The sequence below is a fragment of the Stegodyphus dumicola genome, chromosome 1, assembly GCF_044657685.1.
Source record: "Stegodyphus dumicola isolate Sdum_Otavi_A_Nest chromosome 1, ASM4465768v1".
Lineage (NCBI taxonomy): Eukaryota > Metazoa > Arthropoda > Arachnida > Araneae > Eresidae > Stegodyphus > Stegodyphus dumicola.
Window position 1 is genome coordinate 128,156,618 of NC_140768.1, and position 24,274 is coordinate 128,180,891.

The following is a 24,274-nucleotide window of genomic DNA, read 5'->3' on the forward strand; positions in this document are numbered from 1 at the left end:
TATCACACAAAAAAGGACTACTCAACAATGGTATTGGAAGTATGAATTTTTAACGTATGGTAAGTTTTCTTTTAGATTTGCAGTTCATGAGATCTGTATAATAGGCTTCACTGCATAAACTCCGTGATGACAAAAAGCCAACATGTAGGGGCATTTGTGTTACAAAGTTATAAAATAAAAAAATGCTTAAATTCATTATTTATCAAAATTTTTTAAAAAATTCTTTCATTTTCCTTTTATACTAAGTTAGGCCTTTAATTATATGCAATAAAAAAATATGCTTTTTTTTTGGAACATTTCTGGGAAAAAAATTGACCAGTTAAGGGGTTAAAAGAGTTTTAAAAAAATTTTTCTTTCCATTAAAATTAGTTTAAACTAATGCAGTCAAAAGTCATTAATCCGGACTCATTGGGACTTTGGCGATTCCGAATTATAGATCATCAGTTTAAAGCTGGTAAAATGGCATGCAGAAATTATAAAATTAAAAATATGAAACCGTAATTTATGAAAAGCAATTATGTTCTAAAGGGTATCAAAATTAAAAAATGCTTAATATTTATTTGTTTACTTTATTAAACATTTCTTTCAATGTGTGCATGCGTAAAGCATACATTACACATAGTCGAAATTAGAACATTGCAACCAGAAAACTATTTAATGTGTATTCGTGATATTTATAGTGACGAGGAATTTGATTTAAATCATATCAAAGAAGGAGTACATCGAGATGAAATACTACATTTAGTAAGGAATTATAAGCCGAATAAAATAAAAACATCTGCGCTGAAGATAAGGATAGTGCTGACAGATCAACTTGCAGTTCATTGCGTGCGGTGATATCTCCCCCCCCCCCCCGCAGAGCAGCGTGAAATTGATAAACAGATTTCGGAATGGTTAGAGAAATGAAGGATATGCCTTTATCCATTTTTTGCAGCAATTCCACTTTTTGTTTGATGGTCATCGAAACATGCTTTTGCTTTGTAGATCCTTTGGCAGCTCCAGAATCGGAAATTCTTTTTGACATAATCAAAAGTTCAAGCTTGCTTTTATAAAATTGCTCTAAGAGTCTGCAAAAAATAATAAGCCGGATCCAATTAGAAGATTAAGGAACAACACAATCTGCAACATTAACTGAAATAGATAATTAGATAATTCTAGCTTAGCTTATACCATCCGTTATACATTAAACACGCATGCGCAGAAAGTTTGTAGCTTTGAGGTCCGGATTAAGGACTTTTGACTGTACAAGCAATTCAGCCAATGGGCAGGGAGGCCAAATCTTTGGTGCACAAAATTGAAAGTTAATGTTAATCCTACTGGGCAGAAAACATTAAATTTGGTGCACCAACTGATTTTAATTCACTCCTCTACCAAGAACAAAATTCGGATTCATTAAGCCTAGCACTGCTTAATCTTTTAAACTGCTTAATCTTTTAAACTGTTAGAAGATTAAGGAACAACACAATCTGCAACATTAACTGAAATAGATAATTAGATAATTCTAGCTTAGCTTATACCATCCGTTATACATTAAACACGCATGCGCAGAAAGTTTGTAGCTTTGAGGTCCGGATTAAGGACTTTTGACTGTACAAGCAATTCAGCCAATGGGCAGGGAGGCCAAATCTTTGGTGCACAAAATTGAAAGTTAATGTTAATCCTACTGGGCAGAAAACATTAAATTTGGTGCACCAACTGATTTTAATTCACTCCTCTACCAAGAACAAAATTCGGATTCATTAAGCCTAGCACTGCTTAATCTTTTAAACTGTTGATAATTCTACAACTTTTGCATGCAGATCAACTAAAAGCATAAAAATCTAAACTGGAACATAAGAACAACATAATTAAACTGCTTTTATGTGGTGAATGAATTATGATTTGTTAAAGCAAAATATGTACAATTTACCAACATCAACAAGTATAATAAAAGGAAGAGTCTGTCTCTGTGTCTTTCGTTTGTGCTGCAAATAAGCTAAGAGACTCAGAGATACGAAATTTGGTACTTAGGTGCATCTAGACAAGAGCCAATGGACCTCTAAGCGAATTTTTTTTCAAAATTCGAATGAGTTCTTTTTTTTATTTTATATTTTTTGATGAAATTGCATCAAATTGATAATACTCTCAGCAACAACTGCACGCAGTCACTGTTACCATTGTTGCTGATATCAGCACTGTTACCAATCGGAAAAATGAGGGCGATAACTCTGTGCAGTTTTAAAATGTAATTTCTCTTGGATACTGGATGTTTGTCAAGAGAAAAGTGATAAAATTACATCAGTTTATATTTATGTTTTCAAAATATTTCCTAGAAGATTCTTGAAAGTATGCCTCAGCCAACAAGAAAAAAGAAATGCTTACATGCAAGTGATAGAGAACGTGGAGAAACACCCAAAGAAATAAAATCGAGATGAGAGGGATAGGATTTTTAGAACAGCAGCAAGGGAAAGGCCCAAAGAAAGAAACATCAGGTAAGAAAATAATAGGAGTGCTACAGCAGCAGCAAGGGCAAGGGAAACACCTGAAGAAAAAGAAACAAAAGAAAATAAGGAGTACTACAGCAGGGGCAAAGAGAAAGGCTCGAAGAAAGAGAAACAAGGCAAGAAAATAATAGGAGTACTACAGCAGCAGTGATGGCAGTGGAAATGACCAAAGAAAGAGAAACAAGGCAAGAAAGGGATAGGACCTTTAGAACAGCAGGAAGAGCAAGCAAAACATCTTAAGAAAGAGAAGACTACAACAGGATCAATTTGCTACTGCTGGGCTGCAGATATGTAGAGAAAAAGAAAATGCAGCATTCCAGCAGTTGTTTATTCTGATTCAGCATGTGACATTGGATCAATGTCAAAAAGTTGCCAATACTGTGCGGCCATAAAATGGAAAAGTGAAACTCAAGGTATGTGTTGCAATGTTGGAAAAGTTCAACTGCCTTCATTTATGGATCCTTTAGATATATTATGTAGGTTGCTGACTGAAGACTCCCGAGACATTTTCGAGACATCTGATATTACAATTCTTGCTTCCAAATGACATCTTTGGGACTACAAAAGAAATCAGCGAATGTGATTTCATGTTAACATTTAAGATACAGGGACAAATCTATCATCATATTAGAAGTACACATCCTTTACCAAGCAAGCAGCCTAAATTCTTGCAGATTTAATTTTATAAGCGATGAAGGGGAACAAGCAGAAGAGCATTGTAGAAATGTTCCACAGGCAAGAAAGGAATTGGTATTCCAATTGCAAGAAATGCTGCATCGGGAAAATACTTATATTACGAGTTTCAAAACGGCCCTGGGAAAGATTACACCTGGATTAAATTTTGGCAGACAGAACCCCATCTGGTGAACATCAGAGGAGATACAATCTTCCAGCAATGTCAGAAGTTGCAATTATTATGGCAGGCTAACACAATGAGGCTGTGTGGAGAATTCTGAACTTTCTGATTCACGAACATTATGCTACTGTTATCCATTTAAGTGCCCACCTTGAGAATGGACAACAAGTATATTTCACTTCTGCTGATGCAATTGAACAAGCCCAGGCTTCTCAAAAAAAAAAAAAAAAAAAAAAAAAAAAAAAAACTTTGACCTCTTTCTTCTGCCTTTGCATTGAAAATGAGTATGCACGTACATTACTGTATCATCAAGTGCCAAAGTACTACACATGGAACAATAGAACAGGCGTAAAATTGGAACCAGTGTACCTGATCATCTTGTAATCAAGTCGAGTAATGCCCTAGGTCAAGTGTATACTGTACATCCAAACAACTCGGAATGTTTTCACCTGAGATTTTTGTTATTGTTCGAAGCTCAAGGCCCCAAGTCATTTTAAGAATTGTGAACAGTTGAAGGAAAAATGTGCAAAACTTTCAAAGAAGCTTCCCCAAGATAGAGGATTTTTAGAAAATGATGAACATTGGAACACAACATTGGAAAAAGGGGCTGTGACTCGCTGCCCACGAATGCTATGAAATTGGTTTGCTGTTGTCTTATAGGCATGTGCCATAATCAAATCCTCATCAATTGTGGTCAAATTATAAGGATAGCCTGTATAAAGATTTACTGCATCAATCAAGACTTCAGCAGAATAATATGAAACGTGCTTGTAATGTAGACCTCTTCAACAGAGCTCGTATCATGATTAAGGACAAAATTCACTTCTTAGGTGGACTTGCAGTCATTTGGGTTACCTGAACCAGCAATGCCCAGTGAAATTTGTCATGAAATGAGTTACAGTTTGCAAGAATTTACAAAATACTTAGAATTTGGAAAGAAACTGGTTCCAGATCAAAAGGAAGCATTTGAAACAATTGTGACTGTAGTTTTGAATCAAGATGGTGGTATATATTTTTTTTTAATTGCTGCACCAGGTGGTACTGGAAAATCATTTCTCATTAATATTTATACTGGCAAAAGTACGAGTTAAGAAACGTATTGCACTGGCTGTTGTATCATCCGGAATTGCTGCTATATTGCTAACAGGAGGAAGAACAGCTCATTCAGCATTTAAATTGCCATTAAATTTGGGAAATACCAGAACACCAACATGTAATATTTCTAGTTCTTCCGAAGCATACGTTCTACAAGAGTGCAAGTTAATTGTGTGGGATGAATGCACAGTGTCTCTCAAAGCTGCATTCGAAGCCCTTGATGTTACTTTGCAAGACCTGAGACATAATAGAAGAATGGAGAGATTGCCGGAGATTTTCGACAGACTCTACCCGTTGTTGCCCTCCTCTTCGCTGAACTATTTATCTGTTGAAATGATTTCTAACATATTTCTAAGCCTTTCCATTTATTTGTGATATGCTTCCCCATGCTAACTAACTAAGAGAGAACAAAAATCTGAGGGAAGCGAAAAGGCATATAGGTGTTGTATATGCTAATAATACTATTCCAAGAAACACTCCACGGACTTCCCAGCTTCAAAAACGTGACTTTGAATTCAACTGTAGAAGGTTTTGCCCATTTCCATTCCAGAAACAAATTTTCATCTCGCAGACACACGAAAAATGAAAATTTTAATAAAAATTTAGAAATGAAAAGCATTTTAAAAGTAATTTTACACTTGCATTTTAGGATGAAATGCAGCTGTCCAGACAATATAGTGGTTAGGGGAGCATACCAAAATACCGAAGGGTCCAAGTTCAAATCCTGGAGAAGGCATGAATTTTTATAAATATATATTATCTGTGCGGCATGAGAGCACTCTAAATATGCAGCAAGCCATGAGAGACTCTCGGCTTGCTGCATATTTAGAGAGGAGACTTCTGGACCCATCTTCCCTGTGGGTGCTCTCTCTCAAAAATGGGGGCAGAACTGAGCAAAGTTTTTCTGTCACCTGTATAGTTGCTCAAGGCTTTTGCCAATTACAGGTGTACAGTCTTGCTGTCCTTGCCAGGATGAATTTCATGGTCTTATTCTGATGTTATTGTCAGACAAGTGAGATAAATTATAACACACAGGTAAACAAACACATTTGGCAAAAGTAATAATCAGAAATAGAATCTACATAAAATGCCTCAGATGTTGAATAAACAATTGCTTTTATTCATAATATTCTAATAATGATATGAAAAAATAAAGTTTTAAAAATGAAAGGTATGTAGTATGTTGATATATGAAGTATGTTTGATTATATTATCTACAAAAATAAAGCTATTTATCTTCAATAAACAAGAAAAATACTGATGATTAATCATCTGTCTTCTGATTTTCTTAATGTAGAAACTTTTAATCTGTCAGGCAAAACCATAAATCTTCACCATTCACATGTTTTTAACACCACTTTTCTGTATAATAAATATAAAAATCTCAGTCAATTGGTACCAGGCAATCAATTTGGGATTTACTCAAGAGTGTTTAGTCTGGCTCTGAAAGTGGGCAAAAAATTATAGCTTCTGTTTCTGTGTTGTGTGTTATGGCATGTGGCCATGACCCAGTGTTTATAAATGTTGTTGAGAGAAAACAAATGCTAAAATAAGGATCCGCGTTCGTAGATGTTATGTAGAAAAAAAAATATTCAGAATCCTAAAATAATAACTTTAAAATATTTTTGCTGAAAGGAATTTAAACTTAGAATTCATCTTGCGAATAAAAAAATTGTGGAAGATTAAGCATTTAGGTAGTCAGTTAACCAACATACCAGGTGGAAAGGCGGGACTTTTTATCATGTAAAAGTACCTTTGACGTCATTTTGCATTGGAGGATGGGATCGAACATGTATTGAGGGAGAAATGTTTTGAAACGTCTTCATGTAAACTTTAGTTTTCCTTTTTGCGAACCAAAATAAGTTGGCTACTTAAGAAGTAAGGGAAATGAAATAATTTAACCCAGCTAACCATGTCAAGCGTTGTGATATTCTTGAGATGTATCGTCTGCCGAATATGCTTTTTCTCAAGTTATGGATTGGCAGCATAACCGTGTGACCAATATTTATACTTTTATTAGTTCTGTTTAGTAGATTAGGAATTACGGTTTTGACCATTTTATTTCGAAGTGGAACTGCAATATTTTGTTTGAATTCCAGGAATTTAAATTCTGTTTTTTAAGATCGCTAATTTGAGCTATTAAATTCATTTGGAAATTTAGGATTTGACCAAGTTTCAGTATATGAATTTCAGTGTTTCTTCTGAGAGAGAGAGAATATGGTATTATTCTAAAGTTTGTGTAAAATTCGGTAACCTATATTCTTTTTGTACTTATGAGATACAGGGAGCTGAATTCTGCCTTTAGTATACATTCTAGAATTAAACAGGAATTTTTTTTTGAAAATATTTTTATTCCTGATGAGCTGTTATTTACTTTTTAATAGTAATAGAATAGCTGTAAGAGCTTAACATATTGTAAATTTGTGAAAACTTTACTATATTTTTTAACGAAATTTAAAAAAAATCAAATCTTTTGTGGTTTAATACTTTTAGGAAATCTTTATATTGAACAGGAAATTTTGTATCACTAGGTAAAATAGAAGTCTATTTGTTCAAAGCATGCAGATAACATATTTTAATTATTAGATTGTGGTTTGGTTTCTTTTTTATGCTTATTATAAAGTTAATTTTTTCCTCTTTGTTTTGAAAAGAATTTAAATTTCACACAAGCAAATTGTTTTAGGTGAACTTTTATTGAATTTTGTATCTACTTTTATTTAATTTCATATCATCTTCAGTGTTTATTTACAAATACATATTTATTATTTGAATATATTTTGTTTTAAAATTAAACATTTGCTTTTCTGCCATTTGTATTTTGATGCTTATTTAAAAAAAATTATTTTTTATGCACATCAATATAATCATATTCACCAGATGTTAAAATCTGAGTAATATAAAATTAAGCATTAAAGCTATAAATTTATTCTAAGCACTGAAGACATGAGACTTTAAAAGCATTTAAATTAAATAATTAATTTAAACAAGTGTATTTGATTTTATTGATTTATATACAGTTTGGCATAAAAATATTTTCCATTTGTTGTTATTTGATAGTTTTTGCTAATAAGAAGTCAAAATTCTTATAAAATTTAAAAAAAAATTTGGCCCTTGTACATGTGATATTGTTAGGTTGAAATGTTGCAGAAATACTGAATAGTGCCAAATTCAGCTACAAAAATTGGAAAGTAAATTTCTGATCATTTAATTCTTATTTAGTGAACAAGAAAGCAGTACTAGTTTGTAGTTATGTACTAGTTTGTAGTAGTACTTTATTTAGAAAATTAAATTTTCATCATTTAAAAAATAGGTACTTTTATGATGTTTTCTTAGATATCTTTGATGCTGTGCAGGTTGATGATATTTGTAGTGAACTTATAGTAACAGTTTTTAAGCTATGGAGTTTTTTTTAATCAAAGGCTCATTTTTATGAATTTATAAAATATGATTTTACTAATTTGAAAATTTCTGAAATGTTTTAAATTTCACATTGTTTTTAATATATAATAGCTCACTCTTAGATAATTTTTATAGCATTTATTATATCTTACTTTTTTTACATGAAAGTTGTTTGTTATAGCATACATGTGTTAATCTATATAAAATCTATAAAAAGGTACGGGCAGTACCTAAGAAAAATTATTCTTGGAATTTAATAAGCTTTATAAGCTAACAAATATAAATGTATTTTCCATGAGCCTAAATTTAGAGATAGTCCTTTAGTAATGTTAAATTAAGATGCTTTCATAAATGTTACCCTTTTAGTAAACCGCAGATAAATCAGGTGCATGCAAATTTCATTCCAGAGATTTCTGTGTTTATTCATTTGATGTGAGGAGGAATAGTGTTATGTACCAGAATCTTGCCCATAGGCATTGCTGTTACTGCATCTAGTAACAGATTGAGTAAGCTGGGTATCAATCTCCCTTCATTTTTAAGCATCCCTCATCTTAAAGCGCAGAGTATTAACACTTAATTAAAAAAAGGGTTCTTTGTAATTGTGACATACCATCTTTGTAATGTGACATACCATCCTTGTAATAGTGACATACCCATTTGTAATGTGACATATACATAATTTTATCTCTGACTACATCATGCTATAATTTAGTAGAGACTGAGCAGGTTATGGATTTAATATCCTCAAAGGAAAACAATCTAATTATACATAAATCAGTGAACCTAACCAGCAAGTAATTAATAGTTGAATGCAAGGGAATATGGTACTCTTCTGTTATTGGGATCAGATTCAGAAATGTACGGATGTATGTATTCATGTATGTATATATGCACACATACATACATTTCTTAAGTCAGGCACCAATAGCAGAAGGATACCAGGAAATTTTATTATGTGCAGTTTTATGTACACCTTGCACAAAAAATAGAACAGTTCTATATCTCCTGTTCTACTGGACTGATTATTGAAATTTAACTTGCATTTTCCATATTTTGAAAGTGTGACTTAATATGTATTAGATTTTTATATAGCTTAACATTTTACATACAGCTAAAGATAAATTATGCTACATTAAAAACAGCCGAATTTAAAATGTAATTTTTGAAAATAACTATTACAGCTTAAAATTTATTAACCCCTTAACTACTGCGGGCGTGTATATATGCCTTGCTCAGCCGATGCGTTAACTGCCCTGGGTGTGTATATATGCCTTTCCAAAATACTATCATTTGCATTGCTCTGCTACCTGTAAAATTATTCGCAAAGCTTTGGAATGCAACACCACAATGACCTTGACAAAGTATGCGAAGGAGGATACTATTTCAGAGAAGTGTGGGAAGAAATTGGAGAGAGGGGTGTGTCTGAAGAGATGAAAGTAATGACTGAGCGGTATTGGTGTTGTTTGAGTAAGACGATTTTTTTTATTCTGTGTCCTCCGTTTTCGTTTACTTTTTGTACTAGGTTCTAGGAATAAAGAAAGATATAACAGATATTTCAAACCCATTTATCTTTTTTGATGAACTGCTCGGGCTTCATGTTGTTACTAAAACTAACCATTCTCTAGACGAGTATATGAACCAACATCTTGCAAACGAAAAATCAAGAACAAAATCGTGGCATTCAACCAGTTCAGAAGAAATATATGTTTTTTAGGCATACTGATTTCGCAAGGTATAACACTGAAACCTGATATTACACTTTAAAGGTCTAAAATTGAATTGATCGAAACTCCATTTTAGGGAACTTTTTTATTATAAAAAATCATTTTTATTTTACTTACATCTTTTTATTATTATACTTTTACTCAAAACATTAAATTTTGTGCATTCATTTTTTTCTTTTATTCTTTATTTTGTGAAAGTAAACAGCTTTTAGAAAGTAAAACTTGTACTTATTTTTCCCCTTAATACATCGCATAACTACGCGTGCCTGTGTGAAAAACCGTGGCACTGGGAAATGAATCTTGTACATTTTCCGCAGCAATGTGCAATAAAATTATATTTTTAATTACTGTAGAATTGAATACATGAATTCAGTAGAATGTGATGTAATAGTAAGATATGTGTATGGTTTTACTTTTATATATGAATAATGAAAAGTGGGAATAGAATCAATGTGGTGTTTTTTTAATTCGGGCATACTTATAGTTGCTACTTAGATTAAGGATAAGGAATACATCAACAAGGAAATTTAAGTAAAATTTGGATGTTATAATTCAGAGTGAGTAAGTATATGGCTGCAAGCATTGTAAACAATAAAACAAGGAAAAATTAAAGAAAATGTTAAAAAGAGGTAAGTGAACTAGTTTGACAGTTAATAAAAAATAAGACAGCCCTCTTGAATGTAAGGGGAAAAAATAATTGTAGAAACGGGAAAAAAATAACTATCAGTAATACATTTAGAACAAGGAAGAATATGTTATGCTTTTTATGAAATTAATGTTGATGATAACAGAATTTTACTATAACATTTTTGGCAACCATTTTCCATATTGAATTTATTTTTAATGGAAATGTTTTCAGTAGTTATTTACAATTGCCTTCATCTGCAGTTATATGAGAGACTGGTACCACGAATAGAGAGAGAAAATTTTTGAGAATTTACACCTAAACTATATATAGCCTACTACTTTAAAATAGGCACTTCTGTAACCCCTCTGCCTCCATGTGCGATTGTAACATCACCATACAATACTTTTTTTTCCATATCATTTGAGATTGTAGTTCAAGTCAGCCTTCATTTGCATGCTTTTCTTGAAGTGAATCATTCTAAATGAAAACGATGTGTCTGTGGGGCGAGGAGGATTGACTCATCTTTTTTCCACAGTTGTTGTTTTCGTGGTTGGGAGTCAAATTTGATGGTGAAACCAATTTATAACTGACTAAAGTATATGCATTATATATTCAAAATCAAGGTTTCTTCCCAATCTTTAAATAATTAAAACTTATGGATATGAATTTATATTTGATACTTATACAAAGTTCGTTAATACAGGGTGCGATTCAAAAGTTTTCAAGACTTATCTCAGAACTAGAAATTTATTGGACATTTAAATACAGCAGACTAAAATTCTTCAAAATATGATGCATCAGCATCAACACAGTGCTGCCAGCGCGTCTTCCACTTTTCATAGCCCTTCTGGAAGGCCTTGGGCGTCATGCTGTCAAAAGCTCTCATTGCTGGATGGAGTCGAATCACTTCCCTTATAGGCCTGTCGTGATTCGGGGGAAGAGGGAAAAGTCACTTGGAGCCAAGTCGGGGCTGTAGGGTGGCTGCAGCAGTGTTGCCACGTTGAACTTGACCAAAAATTCGGCGTTGTCGTGATGGAGAGAGAATTCAGTAACCCTTGATCGCCAGGCGGACTCGATCCCTCAAGCGGCGAAGCACTCTAGCGTCACCTGTGACAGTCTGTCTACGAGCAGCAAACTCCTTGTGAATCACTGCTTTATCTAAAAAAAAAAAAAAAAAAAAAAAAAAAAAGCATGCACTTCACATGCGACTTGCTCATGCGAGCTTTCTTGGGCTTCGGTGAGGAAGTAGTGTGCCATTCTGAGCTTTGACGTTTCGACTCAGGATCGTACTCGTAGACCCAGGTCTTATCACCAGTAACCACTTTCTCCAGAAAGTTCGCATCAACATTCAAATGTTGGAGCATTTCCTGGCAAACAGTCATGCACCGTTTCTTCTGATCCACTGACAAAAGTTTTGGCACCAGTTTGGCACACACTTTTTACATCATCAAATTCTCCGTCACAATCCTCCACACCGTACTCTGACCGAGTCCCATTTCATCGGCAATTAATCTAGTACTAAGACAACAGTCATTGTTTAAAAATTTCTGTACTCTTCACATTTTGATCCGTTCGGCTTGATGATGGCCTCCCAGAATGGTCGTCTTCAACATTTCCTCTGGCCATTTTTGAAACGTTTGTGCCGCATGAAAACCATTGCACGGGACATGGCTTCTTCCTTAAAGGCCTCTTGAATCATACCAAGAGTCTCTGTGGCAGTTTTGTTCAGTTGCACGCAAAACTTAATCGCATAATGTTGCTCCATTTTCGCCTCTCCTACTTTTCGACTGAGGTCAATGACACACACTCACGCTACAAGCGATGTGCATTCTTCATGGTTCTGGAGGCAACTGCTGCAGCGTCAGTTTGTTCCTTCGAACCCCCACTACTTCCCCCACCCGGCAGAACCGGTCCGCACGCACTCCCTTACTTAGAAATGAACCAGTCTTGAAACTTCTGACTCACACCCTGTATGTGCAGTTTACAGAAATTTTAATATTCCATATTAGTCATCTAAAATCATTTTAATGATGTAAGGAAATAATGAATAATGCTTGTTAGTAAAATAAAATTACCTTGATTGGAGCTTGGATTGATATATCCTATCAATTGAAGCTGATCTGTTTTCTCATCACTGAGCATTTGTAGTGAAGACATTAGAAAAGTTTTGGTGACTAAGGCTTCTTGTTCATATTGTAACATCAATCTATAGGAATAAAAACATGGATATTATAAAATTTAATCTTTCAATTAATAATATGTGTCCAAGTTCTAATTATATTTAATTGCTCAAAATTATGTTTTAAATGGCTAGACGCTTGTATCTTAAGGCATACTTTGAGAATGGCCATTATCCATCCAAAGTTGCCATGCTGCCTGGAAAACTGGGGTGGTCAGGGAATTTGAAAATTGACCAAAAGAACTCTGGGCGATTTTTCATCCCAATATTGGAAGCAGATCACTTTCTTAATGAATTATGTATCACATGAATGTCATTCTGGGCAGCTGGTGTAGAAGCAATGTCCACAGCGCCTATCAGATTGTCTTTCAGAAAGACAAAGGAAATTTCCTCACAAACTGAAAAAAACTGACAGTTCCTCATTTCCATCAGCTGTTACTATGCATATATACTTCATTATATTTAATTTAATACTTTAAGGGTTAAGCAAAAAACAATCTCCATCAAAACTTTATTCTGATTATATAAAACTTTTATCTGTTAACAAAAAACAACATAAATGCATGAATTCTCAGAGCTTGTCCCTCCCCTCTTCTGATAAGCAATAAAACTTACTAGTCATTTAAAAAAGTGTTGAGAAACCAAAAAAGTAAATAACTTTATAAAAGGTGTGAATCATAAATTAGCATTTAATAAATTAAAAAATGTACTTTTTGCTTTAGTGGAATTATTTGAAAAATATATATGTGCATGCCTGTGTGTACATTAATGTTATGAACTATTTTAAGTTATGTTGGATTTTTGTTCCACAGTTTGTCTATGTAATTTGCATATTTTTTTAAATAGACTCGTAATTTTCTCTTGGAATATTTTATGGGAATTATAAAAATTAAATATTTTTATTTGGTAGTCAAAGATCTCATTTGAAATTTTTTGTTATTTAATAGCTGTTATAGTCAAAACTTTGTTCACTATGAATATCGTCTGCTTTTGAAATAATTACATTTAAAATTTGATGCATTCAATGAAACTTATTTAACCGTCTGAACTGCATGACCGCCTTCATTCGGTCATGAGATTTTTATTGTTGCTTGGTGTATATTAGTTTATAATTTAAAATAGTTTGCTTTCTATAATGATGTAAATATCATCTTAATGAATGTAAGTTTATGAAAACAGACTGAAATAAGCAAATATATAAATTTAGCTTATACAATGTCTTGCAAAAATGATCGACCACTATAATTTTTTATTTTTTTAAGTAATAGGAGAAACGCTTTTAAATAAAATAATAAAGGATATTTTCCCTTTGAATACATATTTTCTTAGCTCTCTCTTTGTACTAAATAAATTTGAAAGAAATTAAATATTAATTTTAAAAAATAACGCTTTAGGCTGGAATGGAAAAAAGATACCACAAAATTAATTGGGCATTTTCATAATTTCTTATTAAAATCATCTGCAGTAAATAAGAAATGAAATTTTTTGGAATTAATTTGAGTAAAGAAGCTATGCATAAATCTAAAAATCATTTGCTTTTATAATTAAATTTTCCTTTTAGAAAGTATTTGTTAATTTAATGTTTTTTTGCAATGGCTTGGTCACAAAAGAACACATTGTTAGAAACCCACAGATTAGTTATTCATTTGCATCAAAAGAAGGGAAACCTCTTCGAAAAATTGCATGTTTACTTAATTTGAGTAATTCTACATTTTTTGATATTAAGTGTTGTAAGAAATAGAATCGTATTCAAACCAGAAGACTGAAAGACCATCTAAGTTATCTGATGGAATGAAACACTTTATTCTAAGGAATATTAAAAAGAATCCAAGACTTGAGTGCTGCTAAACTTGTAGAACTTTGTGAATGATATGAAATATGTGTAAATCCAGAAACTGCAAGAAGAGTAATCTGATCTGCAGAATATGAGTGAGTAGCAAGAAGAAAATTTTGTGTCGGCAAAAAAAAACCGAAAACTTTGACTCCCTTTCGCAAAATCGATGAAACAAAAGACACCTGACTATTGGAGAAAAGTGTTTGCCGATGAAAGCAAATTTAACATTTTTGGCTGAGATGGATGAACGCTGGTGTGGAGAAAACCCAAAGAATTTCAAAAGCAAACTTTTGTACCAGGTGTTTAACACAGCGGAGGAGGAGTTGTAGTATGGAGATCTATCTCGCATTCCCGGTGTTGATAATATAGAGTTTATAGATGGTATTATTATATATATAGTACCTTGACATCTTGGAGTGAAATTTGGCATCGTCAGCACAAAAGCTTAATATACAAAATAGTTTTAAATTCTAACAGGATAGTGAACCAAAACATACTGTGCTCAATGTTAGACTCAGGCTGTTATATAAGTGTCCAGAAGTAATTAAGGCACTATCCCAATCCCCAGATCTTAATTTTGTTGAACATATTTGGCAGAAATTAAAACTGAAAATTCAAAAACAGAGCATATCTTTGTGACAGCAACTGAAAGTACTGATTCAAGAGAAGTGGCAGAAAATCAGTCCAAAAAGCAACAAACTTGCAGAATCAGTGCCCAAAAGGTTAAATGAAGTGATCAGGTGTAAAGATAATCCCACAAGATATTAAGAAGCAAAAACAATGTAAGTTTTTGTCATTTTAAGCTGCAACTAAAAGTGTCCGATTATTTTTTTAGAATATTTTTCCTCATTAAACAAACAATATTGATTTTTGAATTTAATTTTCACCTTTTTGAAAGTGTATTTACTATAAGAAATGTTTAATTTATGTATAATCAAAATATGCCTTTTGTTTTATTTTAGTTTTTATACTCATTAAAGAATACAAAAATTCAAAGTGTCCAATCATTTTTGTCAGCCACTGTAAGTGCTGTTTAAGTACAGGTCTTCATGACCAGATCCAAAAAACCATGCCACTCAGAGAACTGTTTGAGACAGCAGACTGTGTAATCGAATGTAAATGATTTTGTGCATTTTAATTTAAAAGCATTTTAATTTAATTTCTTTTACCGGAAAGATTTCCTTATGTGTGCAGTTTTGTGCTGCATATTTTAAAAATTATTTTATCAATAGAGCTAGCTTAAACTGATATAAGCATGTGCTTACATTTTGGATAATTTAAAGATCTGAGTATGCTGTCAATTACAGTCAAAAGTCGTTAATCCGGACTCGTCGGGACTTCGGCGATTCCGGATTATCGATTTTTCCGGATTATAGATCATCAGTTTAAATCTGGTAAGATGACATGCAGAAAATATAAAATATGAAACCGTAATTTATGAAATAAAGAACAATTATGATCTAAAGGGTATCAAAATTTACAAACAAAAAGCTTAATATTTGTTTACTTCATTAAACATTTCTTTCAACGTGCGCATGCGTAAAGCATGTACGCGTAATGTATGTGCATTCTTTACGTGCATGTGTTGCTTACTTTATTAAACATTTCTTTCAATGTAAGTTGTTTAAGTTGCTTCATTTTATGTGATAATACTTTCTCTTTAATTCTATAAACAGACATAACTTCTTGTTCAGTTACAAAGTTCCGCTGTTCGTCCTATAATTGCTGTGTCGAGAATACCGACTAATTTGTCAATCGAAATTTTTTCGTTTTCAATAACCTCTGTGTTTATTTCTTCACTATCGGAAGTGAATTATAATGACGAGAAATTTGATTTAAATCATATCAAAGACGGAGTACATCGAGATGAAATACTACATTTAGTAAGGAATTATAAGCCGAATAAAATAAAAACATCTGCCCTGAAGACAAGGATAGTGCTGACAGATCAACTCTCGTCAGCGCGACGCATGCGCAGAAAGTTTGTAGCTTTGAGGTCCGGATTGTAGATCATCCCGGATTATGGGTGTCCGAATTAACGACTTTTGACTGTATATTTAATTACCTATTTACAGAATATTTTGTCTAAAAATATAAAAAAAGATGATTTGAATAAGTAAATTTCAATGGATAGTTTTGAAGGTTTAAATAAAATTCTTTGTTAAGGAACATGTGATATAGTTAAAAAAAACACATGAATTCTGTGTTGTCAAAAAATCGCAATTTTCTATTTTTCTGCAACCAAAATTATTCAAAAACATCTGTTGCGGAGTTAGATTTTCTATTGGTGCTTTACATTCAGAATCTTTCGGTTCTAGTTAACGATTCCAGTTTCAGACTGTTGAGTGAGAAAGAAAAAGGAATGTAATTCTTAAAGGTATTAGTTTTTACTGTATAGATGGAGGGGGTATAAAAAAACTTGTATAGATGGAGGGGGTATAAAAAAACTAACTATATGTGAAAAAATAGATTAGTAAATTGTGAAAGTGTAGAAGTCAAAAGATAAGATGTCTGATTTTTAGCATTAATTGTATGCATATGCAAGATAAAACTTTTAACTTTTGTTGTCATATCCCATAAAGTCTTCTTTTTAATTCATTTATTTTTTTAGTTTCTGTTTTAAAAACTATAAAATACTTATGTAGTATAAAATCCAGGATCTGGAATTTTTGGGATTTTGTCTATTTTAGATTTTAAGTTGTTAATTTAAATCTAGTAAGATGACGTAGGAATTATAAAATTAAAAGAATGAAATGGTCATTTATAAAAAAACTTTTTGAACTTAAGGTAGCCAAAATTTGTATAAAAAAAAGGTTTCAATATTAGAATTTATTTTGTTTATTAGTTGAGCATTTATTGTTTGAGTATTTGTTTTTTCAGCATAAGCTGCTTAAGCAACTTTATTTCATTGATAATACAATCTGTAATTTTATAGAGATATAATTTCTTGTTCAGGTATGAGGTTCTGTTGTTGATGTCCTGCAGTTCCTACAACTGCCATGTAAAGAATTCCTTCTTAAATAGTCAGTTGAAATTACTTCATTCTCAACAACCTCTTTATTTACATTTAAAAGTATACTGCAGATTTTACTCTCTATAGATTTTTAATTGTAATGCTGATATCAGTTATAACATCTTCATTTATTTTCATATTATATTCTATTTCCATAGTTCATTATACACTGTCACAAAAAAATATATGCACCCAGAAGAAAAAAGCGGTAACGAAACTCGCCAGGAATGTAGTCTAGTAAGAGATATGCAAATGATTTATATTTCAATGCGAATTAAGACAAGAGTAAGCATACTTATGTGCATATGAGATGTGCAGTTGGGCGAGTTTAAAAGCATGATTGCTTGTACCTTAGGGCTGTTCAAGTGAATCTGTCAACTTGGATGGAACCTTTAAAGATTAGATTAAGTAGAGGTATTAGGTGGTTGCATTATTAAAGTTAAGTGTCCAAGAATCATAGCGATATCCTCATTTGTTCTTTTCAAACCAGATTTTCAATTTCATTACCTGGATAGCGCTGTCAAATTTATCTAGTCTAGTGTCTGTCGCAAAAATACTTAGTATGTATGTTAGTTTTTCTTGCAAAATATCTGGAAAAAATTCAAATGCAAGTAGTCAGGCATTGTCACTAATATTTTTATATTCTAAAGTGCAGGAAAAAATTAGAATATAAAATCAGAATAAATACTGAAATAAAATTTGAAACGAACTGCAGACACAAGAATTTTGATACACTTTTTAAATTTTTGAAAAGTGTCATTACTTGTGATTATAATTAGAGTGCTCGATGTTCCTTGCTGTATAAAAGAGCTTGCAGGTGTATCCTGCTATGCAGTAAAGGTAAATAGACCATAGTGAGGGAGGAGGTCATTCTTCCATGAAACATTTTGAAAATTTGTAGTGTTTGTTATCACAAGTAGGGAACTGAAATTCCTAAAATACCAAAATCAAGTTTTTTCAACTTAATTTTTTTTTTTTTTTTTTTTAAAGAGAAGTGACTACTCTCTATTAGTAGTTCTGGTATTCATGATCTAGCTAACTTTTGTGAGCATCATTTCTCAATGAGAATATTGTATACAAGATGTAGTATATGGGTAGACTGCTATTGCACCTGCAGAGGGAAAATGCATATCTGCAGATATATTGTACAGGATTTGAACTCTGCTTGTATTAAGCTCTTACCTCCATTTATTGAAGTGTAGTGCCATTTCAAACCAGGGCTGTGGAGTGGGAATCAAAGTTAGTCAGGTTTTTGGGTAAAAGGAATTGGAGCTGGAGTTACTAAAAACATGTCGACTCCGACTCCAGTTTTTGTTGGATAGTTTGAATTTGAAATGAAATTAAAGTGAATTGAAAACAATTTAATGACAAACTGAGTTATTATTTTTTTATTTACTATATATACATTAATAAATAGTTATTTTCTATTTTTTGACATATTAATAAATAAACATAAGGAGGAGGGTGAACGTGATGTATGCCATTTTTGATTAAACTGATTCATGTAGTTACTTCATTTAGTTATAAATCTCATTGGTAAATTTAGGTAAGTAGTAATAGCAGCAAGAACTTCGAAAATTGATGCTATTCTTAGGAAGCAATCAGGAAAAGGAGCAATTATTGATTAGCAATGTGATGTACATATTTGATGATATAGAGGTTGTTAGAATTAAGAAATTATTTAGAAGCTGTAGATGACTCTATTGTTTCACTAACAGAAAGACTGTGGAATGATCTTGCAGAATTGCAAACTCTTCTTTCTACACCGTATATAGCCACAAAAAAGCTGCAATATGAAGAATTAGCAGGAGGCGAGAATGGAATAATGTGATGTTTATTCTTTATGAAATGGAGGGTTTATTGCAGAAGGAATCATTTCTAAAAGAGAAACTAGTTTGCTAGACAACGAGATCTTGCTGGGTTCAATATATGTAAATCCAAAATACCAAATTTTGTTGGATGACAAATAGATTAAAAAGGCAATGAAAGTCATCTATGAACTTTCATTAAGAATGAAATTGTTCTCAGAACAATTAGAGTATTCAAATCAGGGCAGTTAAACTGCAGACATTGCAGCCTAGTCTCATTCTCTTCCAATGATGAATTAGATTTTGAGAAATATTTGGATAATATTAAGAAGGCTAAGGCAAAGCAAATGAAAATAAAGAACTAAAAGCCTTTAGATATAAAAATGAAAAGTACATACACAGCCTTTGAAGAAATAGAGAAATAGGATTGCTCTATCTGAGGTCCTCTGACAAAGATTATCTTGCCAAAGCTATACTGTTTCTTATAAATTACTAATGCCAGTTTTTCCATTTCATAATAAATGCTAATTAATATAAATAATTTGCTTTTCATCATCAATTTCTTTTTCTGTAGCATCTGTTACTTCTTTTATATTAAAAAATAAGCTGTAACCCATGTGTATAAGTTTACATATATATGAGGGAGTCAAAGCCTTTAAAATTCCACTAGTCGAAATCTGTCATTTTCTCTACCAACTCCACAGCCCTGTTTTAAACTACTAAAGCTGAAAATTTTAATAATTCATCAATTAACCTTTGATTTGAAAATTATAAAAATCATCTTTCTTTATTACCTTGTAATGTTTGTCAGATCTGTTATGTTAACATTCACAGTATTAATGCTTGTTTGTAAGGTATCTGCCATTCTTCGTAAACCAGAAAGAGTTGTTTGTAAAATCTGAAGATTTGCCAAAATATCTGCGTTAGTATGAAAAGCAGATGTGGAATCTAATGCTGCTTCTGATCTTGCATATGCAGGATTATTTCCAACATGTCTCAGTTGCTCCTCAATCCAGATTTTCGTTAAAAGTTGGTTTTGTTGCATCTTCTCGAAATCTTCACGCATAACATCTTGTAGGGTTATGATCTAAATAAATAAATAATAAAAAAAGGCAAATTTGCATATCAAATTCACAAAAATATTTGAAAAATATTATACATTTGAATTTTGTGTAATTAAGTAAATGAAAATACTAAAATGCAAAACATGTCTCCCCCCCCAAAAAAAAAATTGTTCTAGCAGAGTGAAGTTATAAATGAATTAAAAAAGAAAATCTGAAAGGTTTCGGATTTTAAATTATATCCAAAGGAGCATTTTTTTAACATTTTGTGTGTTACCTTTATTTATTAAATATCACATTCTTCGTTACTTAAACAATAAAATTCAGTTCAATAGTAATATGCATAATTTTAAATTGAGCATATCTTTAGAATTTCTGATACAATCTCGTGCGCTAGAGATGGAAAAAAAAAAAGTTCCCATTGCTCATTTTGAAATTCTTGAGTTTGTTAATAAAAAATTCGTTCAAGCTTTACAAAATATGAAATCGATAATAAAACAAATTCCAAATTTCGGCTTCCAGATGCCCATATTCGCAGGATTCCGTCATTCAAAATTTGATAGCTCTAGGTACTGTTGTTTTTATCACAATGCGAGTAACATACATTTATGCAGATTCTTCATTACTTAATTTCTTCAAATATAATACAGAGCGATAGTTTTTTATGGCAACAGTTTGAAAAGTGAAACAGACATTCAGGGGATTTGGAGCAAAATCGCAAAACGAAAACAATAGTCCCTCAGGATGGACAAAAGCCCCTTTGGACTAATAATATGCAGTATTCTAATAAAACGCATCATAAAACATAACAATAGTGTAAACATAATCTGCTAGTTTATATATATATATTATAAATATCAGATAAATTTTGATCTTTAAATATGTGTTATGTTTTTAAAGAAATAAACTTTTACACTTTGTTTAGATGCTTGAAAACAGGAAAAAAATTGGAAATAATTTATAAATTATTGTAAATTATTATTAACAATCTAATTGAGAATTTAAGTTATCAGTTTATTTCTGTTCCCAGAATTTTTTAATATTGCTTGCAGACTTTTTAAAGTATAATGTACACTGTTAGGAAATGAAATCCCAAAACGAAAAATAAATTATTTTAGAGGCATATTACTGAAAATTTGAAACAGAGTATAATGAAATGCAAACAAAGCATTTGACTAGGCAATATTTATTTGATTAGCATTTCAGGGTTACGGTTCAGTATTTTCAGGGTATTATGAAAAGCTGTTTCAAATATGAGTTGGAGTACATTAATAACCACAGTAAATGCTATGATTTTGAATGCAAGCATGCAAACACACGCCTTGTGTTGTACAGGTGCCATATGCCATTTTGTGAAATGGAGGTCCATGCCTGTTGCACTTGGTCAACCAAATCGGCAGTGATCTATGCTGGTTGTGGGTGATGCTTGTTTTGTCATTCAGTCATGCCCTATATGTGCTGAATAGGGGAGAGATCTGGTGCTTGTAGACCAAGGCGATATGTCAACACTCTGTAGGGCAGGCTGATATGGTGATGAGCATTATCCTGTTGAAAATGCCTACTTGAATTATTGTTCAAGAATGGCAGCAAGGTTATGCAATTACCAGTATGATGTACAAATTTATTGTCAATTTGTGTGATATAACGATGAGAATCATACAATCAAAAGTCATTAATTCGGACACCCATAATCCAGAATGATCTATAATCCGGACCTCAAAGCTAAAAACTTTCTGCGCATGCGTCTCGTCGACGTGTGCGTCATAGGCGTTTACGTGTGCGTGTGCGCATAAAACGTTTACGTATGCACGTTTAATGTATAACGGACGGTATAAGCTAAGCTAAAACTATCTAATTCAGTTAATGTTGCAAATTGAGTTGTTCCTTAATCTTCGAATTGGATCCCGCTTATTATTTTTTGCAGACTGTTAGAACAATTTTATAAAAGTAAGCTTGAACTTTCGATTATATCAAATAGAATTTCCGATATATATTTGCTAATATGTAAAGGATCTAAAAGCGAAAGTATGTTTCGAAATCCGAAATCTGTTTATCAATTTCACGCTGCTCGTCAGGGTGAACGCCGCGGCGCTCAATGAATTGGAAGTTGATCTGTCAGCACTATCCTTATCTTCAAGCCAGTGTTTTTATTTTATTTGGCTTATAATTCCTTACTAAATGTAGTATTTCATCTCGATGTACTCCGTCTTTGATATGATTTAAAACAAGTTCCTCGTCATTATAATTCGCTTCTGATAGTGAAGTAAGTGAGAGGTTATTGAAAACGAAAAAATTTCGATTGACAAATTAGTCGGTATTCTCGACACAGCAATTATAGGACTTGAACAGCGGAACTTTGTAACTAAACAAGAAATTATGTCTGTTTAATAGAATTAAAGAGAAAGTATTATCACATGAAATGAAGCAACTTAAACAACTTGCATTGAAAGAAATGTTTAATAAAGTAAACAAATAAATATTAAGCTTTTTCTTTTTGTAAATTTTGGTACCCTTTAGATCTTTATTTCATAAATTACGGTTTCATATTTTTAATTTTGTAATTGCTGCATGTCATCTTACCAGATTTAAACTGATGATCTATAATCCGGAAAAATCGATAATCCGGAATTGCCGAAGTCCCGACGAGTCTGGATTAACAACTTTTGACTGTACCATACACTCCTGCTGTCATAGGAAATTGCTTCCCAGACTATAATTACTGATATAGGTCCAATGTGTCTGTGCCGTAGACAGTTTGGTTCCAAGTGCTAACTTAGCCTCATAACCAACACATGGCCATCACTATATCAAGACAGAAATGGGTCTTATCTGAGAACACTACAGATCTCCACTTCCCCTTCCAACGAGCTCTAGCTTGATGCCACCAAAGTCGCTGATGATGAGGATTTGCAGTTACCGTATTTGATGTCATATAAGACGCATCCTTATTTAGAAGGCCACACACACAAGGGGGAAAAGTTTCAATGTCTGCGTGAGACAGCGTTACCACAATAACTTAAAATGTGGTTTCTTTTAGTTCTCACGTTTCGTAATGAAATGCTAGTATTTTTTCTTCATAATCTGCTGGCATTTTCTGTGCAATAGTTGTTTTTGTGCGCATTGATAAGCCTTGCCTTTTCATGAACCTGTAGTACCAGCCTTCAGACCCTGAAAAGTTCTGATTCCCATGTTTTTCTGCAAATCGTTTAGCCTCATTGATTATTATTTTAGTTGAAACACTTATCCCAGATTTTCTCTTATCTATCACCCACATTTTTACGGCATTTTCAAGTTCAGGCCGAGATGGAGCTGGGCATCAAAGGTAATGTTTTTGTTTTTTTAGCAGTCTTCAGTTGATCTTCCTGCAGTCGCCAAGTGCGTATCATTTTTTTGGTAGGTGGTGGACCGAAATGCCTTGCTGCTGCTCTGTTTCAATGCATTTTGGCGTAGTTTAACACTCCTAGTTTATACTGGATTGTATAGCTTAATCTCTTGTTTCCTGTAGTCATATTTTCCAGGATATTTTTTTAAAAACAAATAGTTTTAAGCACTGATACCGACACATTTATACAGAATAGCACCGATACCGACACGTGTGTCGGCTGAGTCAAAGAAAGTCTATGTAAAGAAAGAAAGGCTCCATAGACATAATGTTACCGTCGAACCTGTTCGAACTTCGACATCAGCTTCGAGCTTTGGTGTTTTTTTGGCGACAGATATTTCACACACGCGCAAAATAATTATGGCAGATGTAGAAAAAGTTATGTGTGTCTAGACCTTTATCCGGGCTAAAAATAGCACTCAGTATTGAAAGTTAACCTGTGTCCTTCACGTATAAGACGCAGGTAACTTTTTTGAGACCAAATTTAGGAAAAAAAGTGCGTCTTATATGCTGTCAAATACGGTAGTTGAATAGCCCCTACACAGCATCTAGCACAGATCTCTCTCTCAAGCAATCAGTATTGGACAGCTCACTATGTCACTTTGTTGCCATCAAAAGCTCAGAAATCTGTTGTAGATGCTGTGCAATGCACTGTGTGGCAAATATGATGGTCTTCCATTTGAGTGTTGGACCTCAGCTTTCCTGAGACAGTTCTTTCCTGTGATCACTTCTGCAACATGCATGCACAGATGTATCACTGCCAAGTCTTTCCCCAATGTCTTATAAAGAAAATCAACCTTGTGTCCCTGGTA

The 24,274-nt window shown here is 32.7% G+C and overlaps 1 protein-coding gene and 1 pseudogene across 3 annotated transcripts in view; one reads left to right on the forward strand and one right to left on the reverse strand.

Moving 5' to 3' along the window:
• LOC146999238 (uncharacterized) overlaps positions 1-24,274 on the reverse strand; it is a 193,322-nt gene that overhangs the window by 102,741 nt on the left and 66,307 nt on the right. Inside the window, exons 3-4 of the mRNA XM_085820382.1 lie at positions 19,814-20,106; positions 12,261-12,391 (exon numbers count right to left, since the gene is read on the reverse strand). Coding sequence (XP_085676508.1) covers positions 12,261-12,391; positions 19,814-20,106 — 424 coding nt within the window. The remainder of the gene's footprint in view (positions 1-12,260; positions 12,392-19,813; positions 20,107-24,274) is intronic.
• Positions 1-24,274, forward strand: part of LOC118199331 (E3 ubiquitin-protein ligase TRIP12 pseudogene) — a 40,123-nt pseudogene that overhangs the window by 7,693 nt on the left and 8,156 nt on the right. The window lies entirely within an intron of this gene.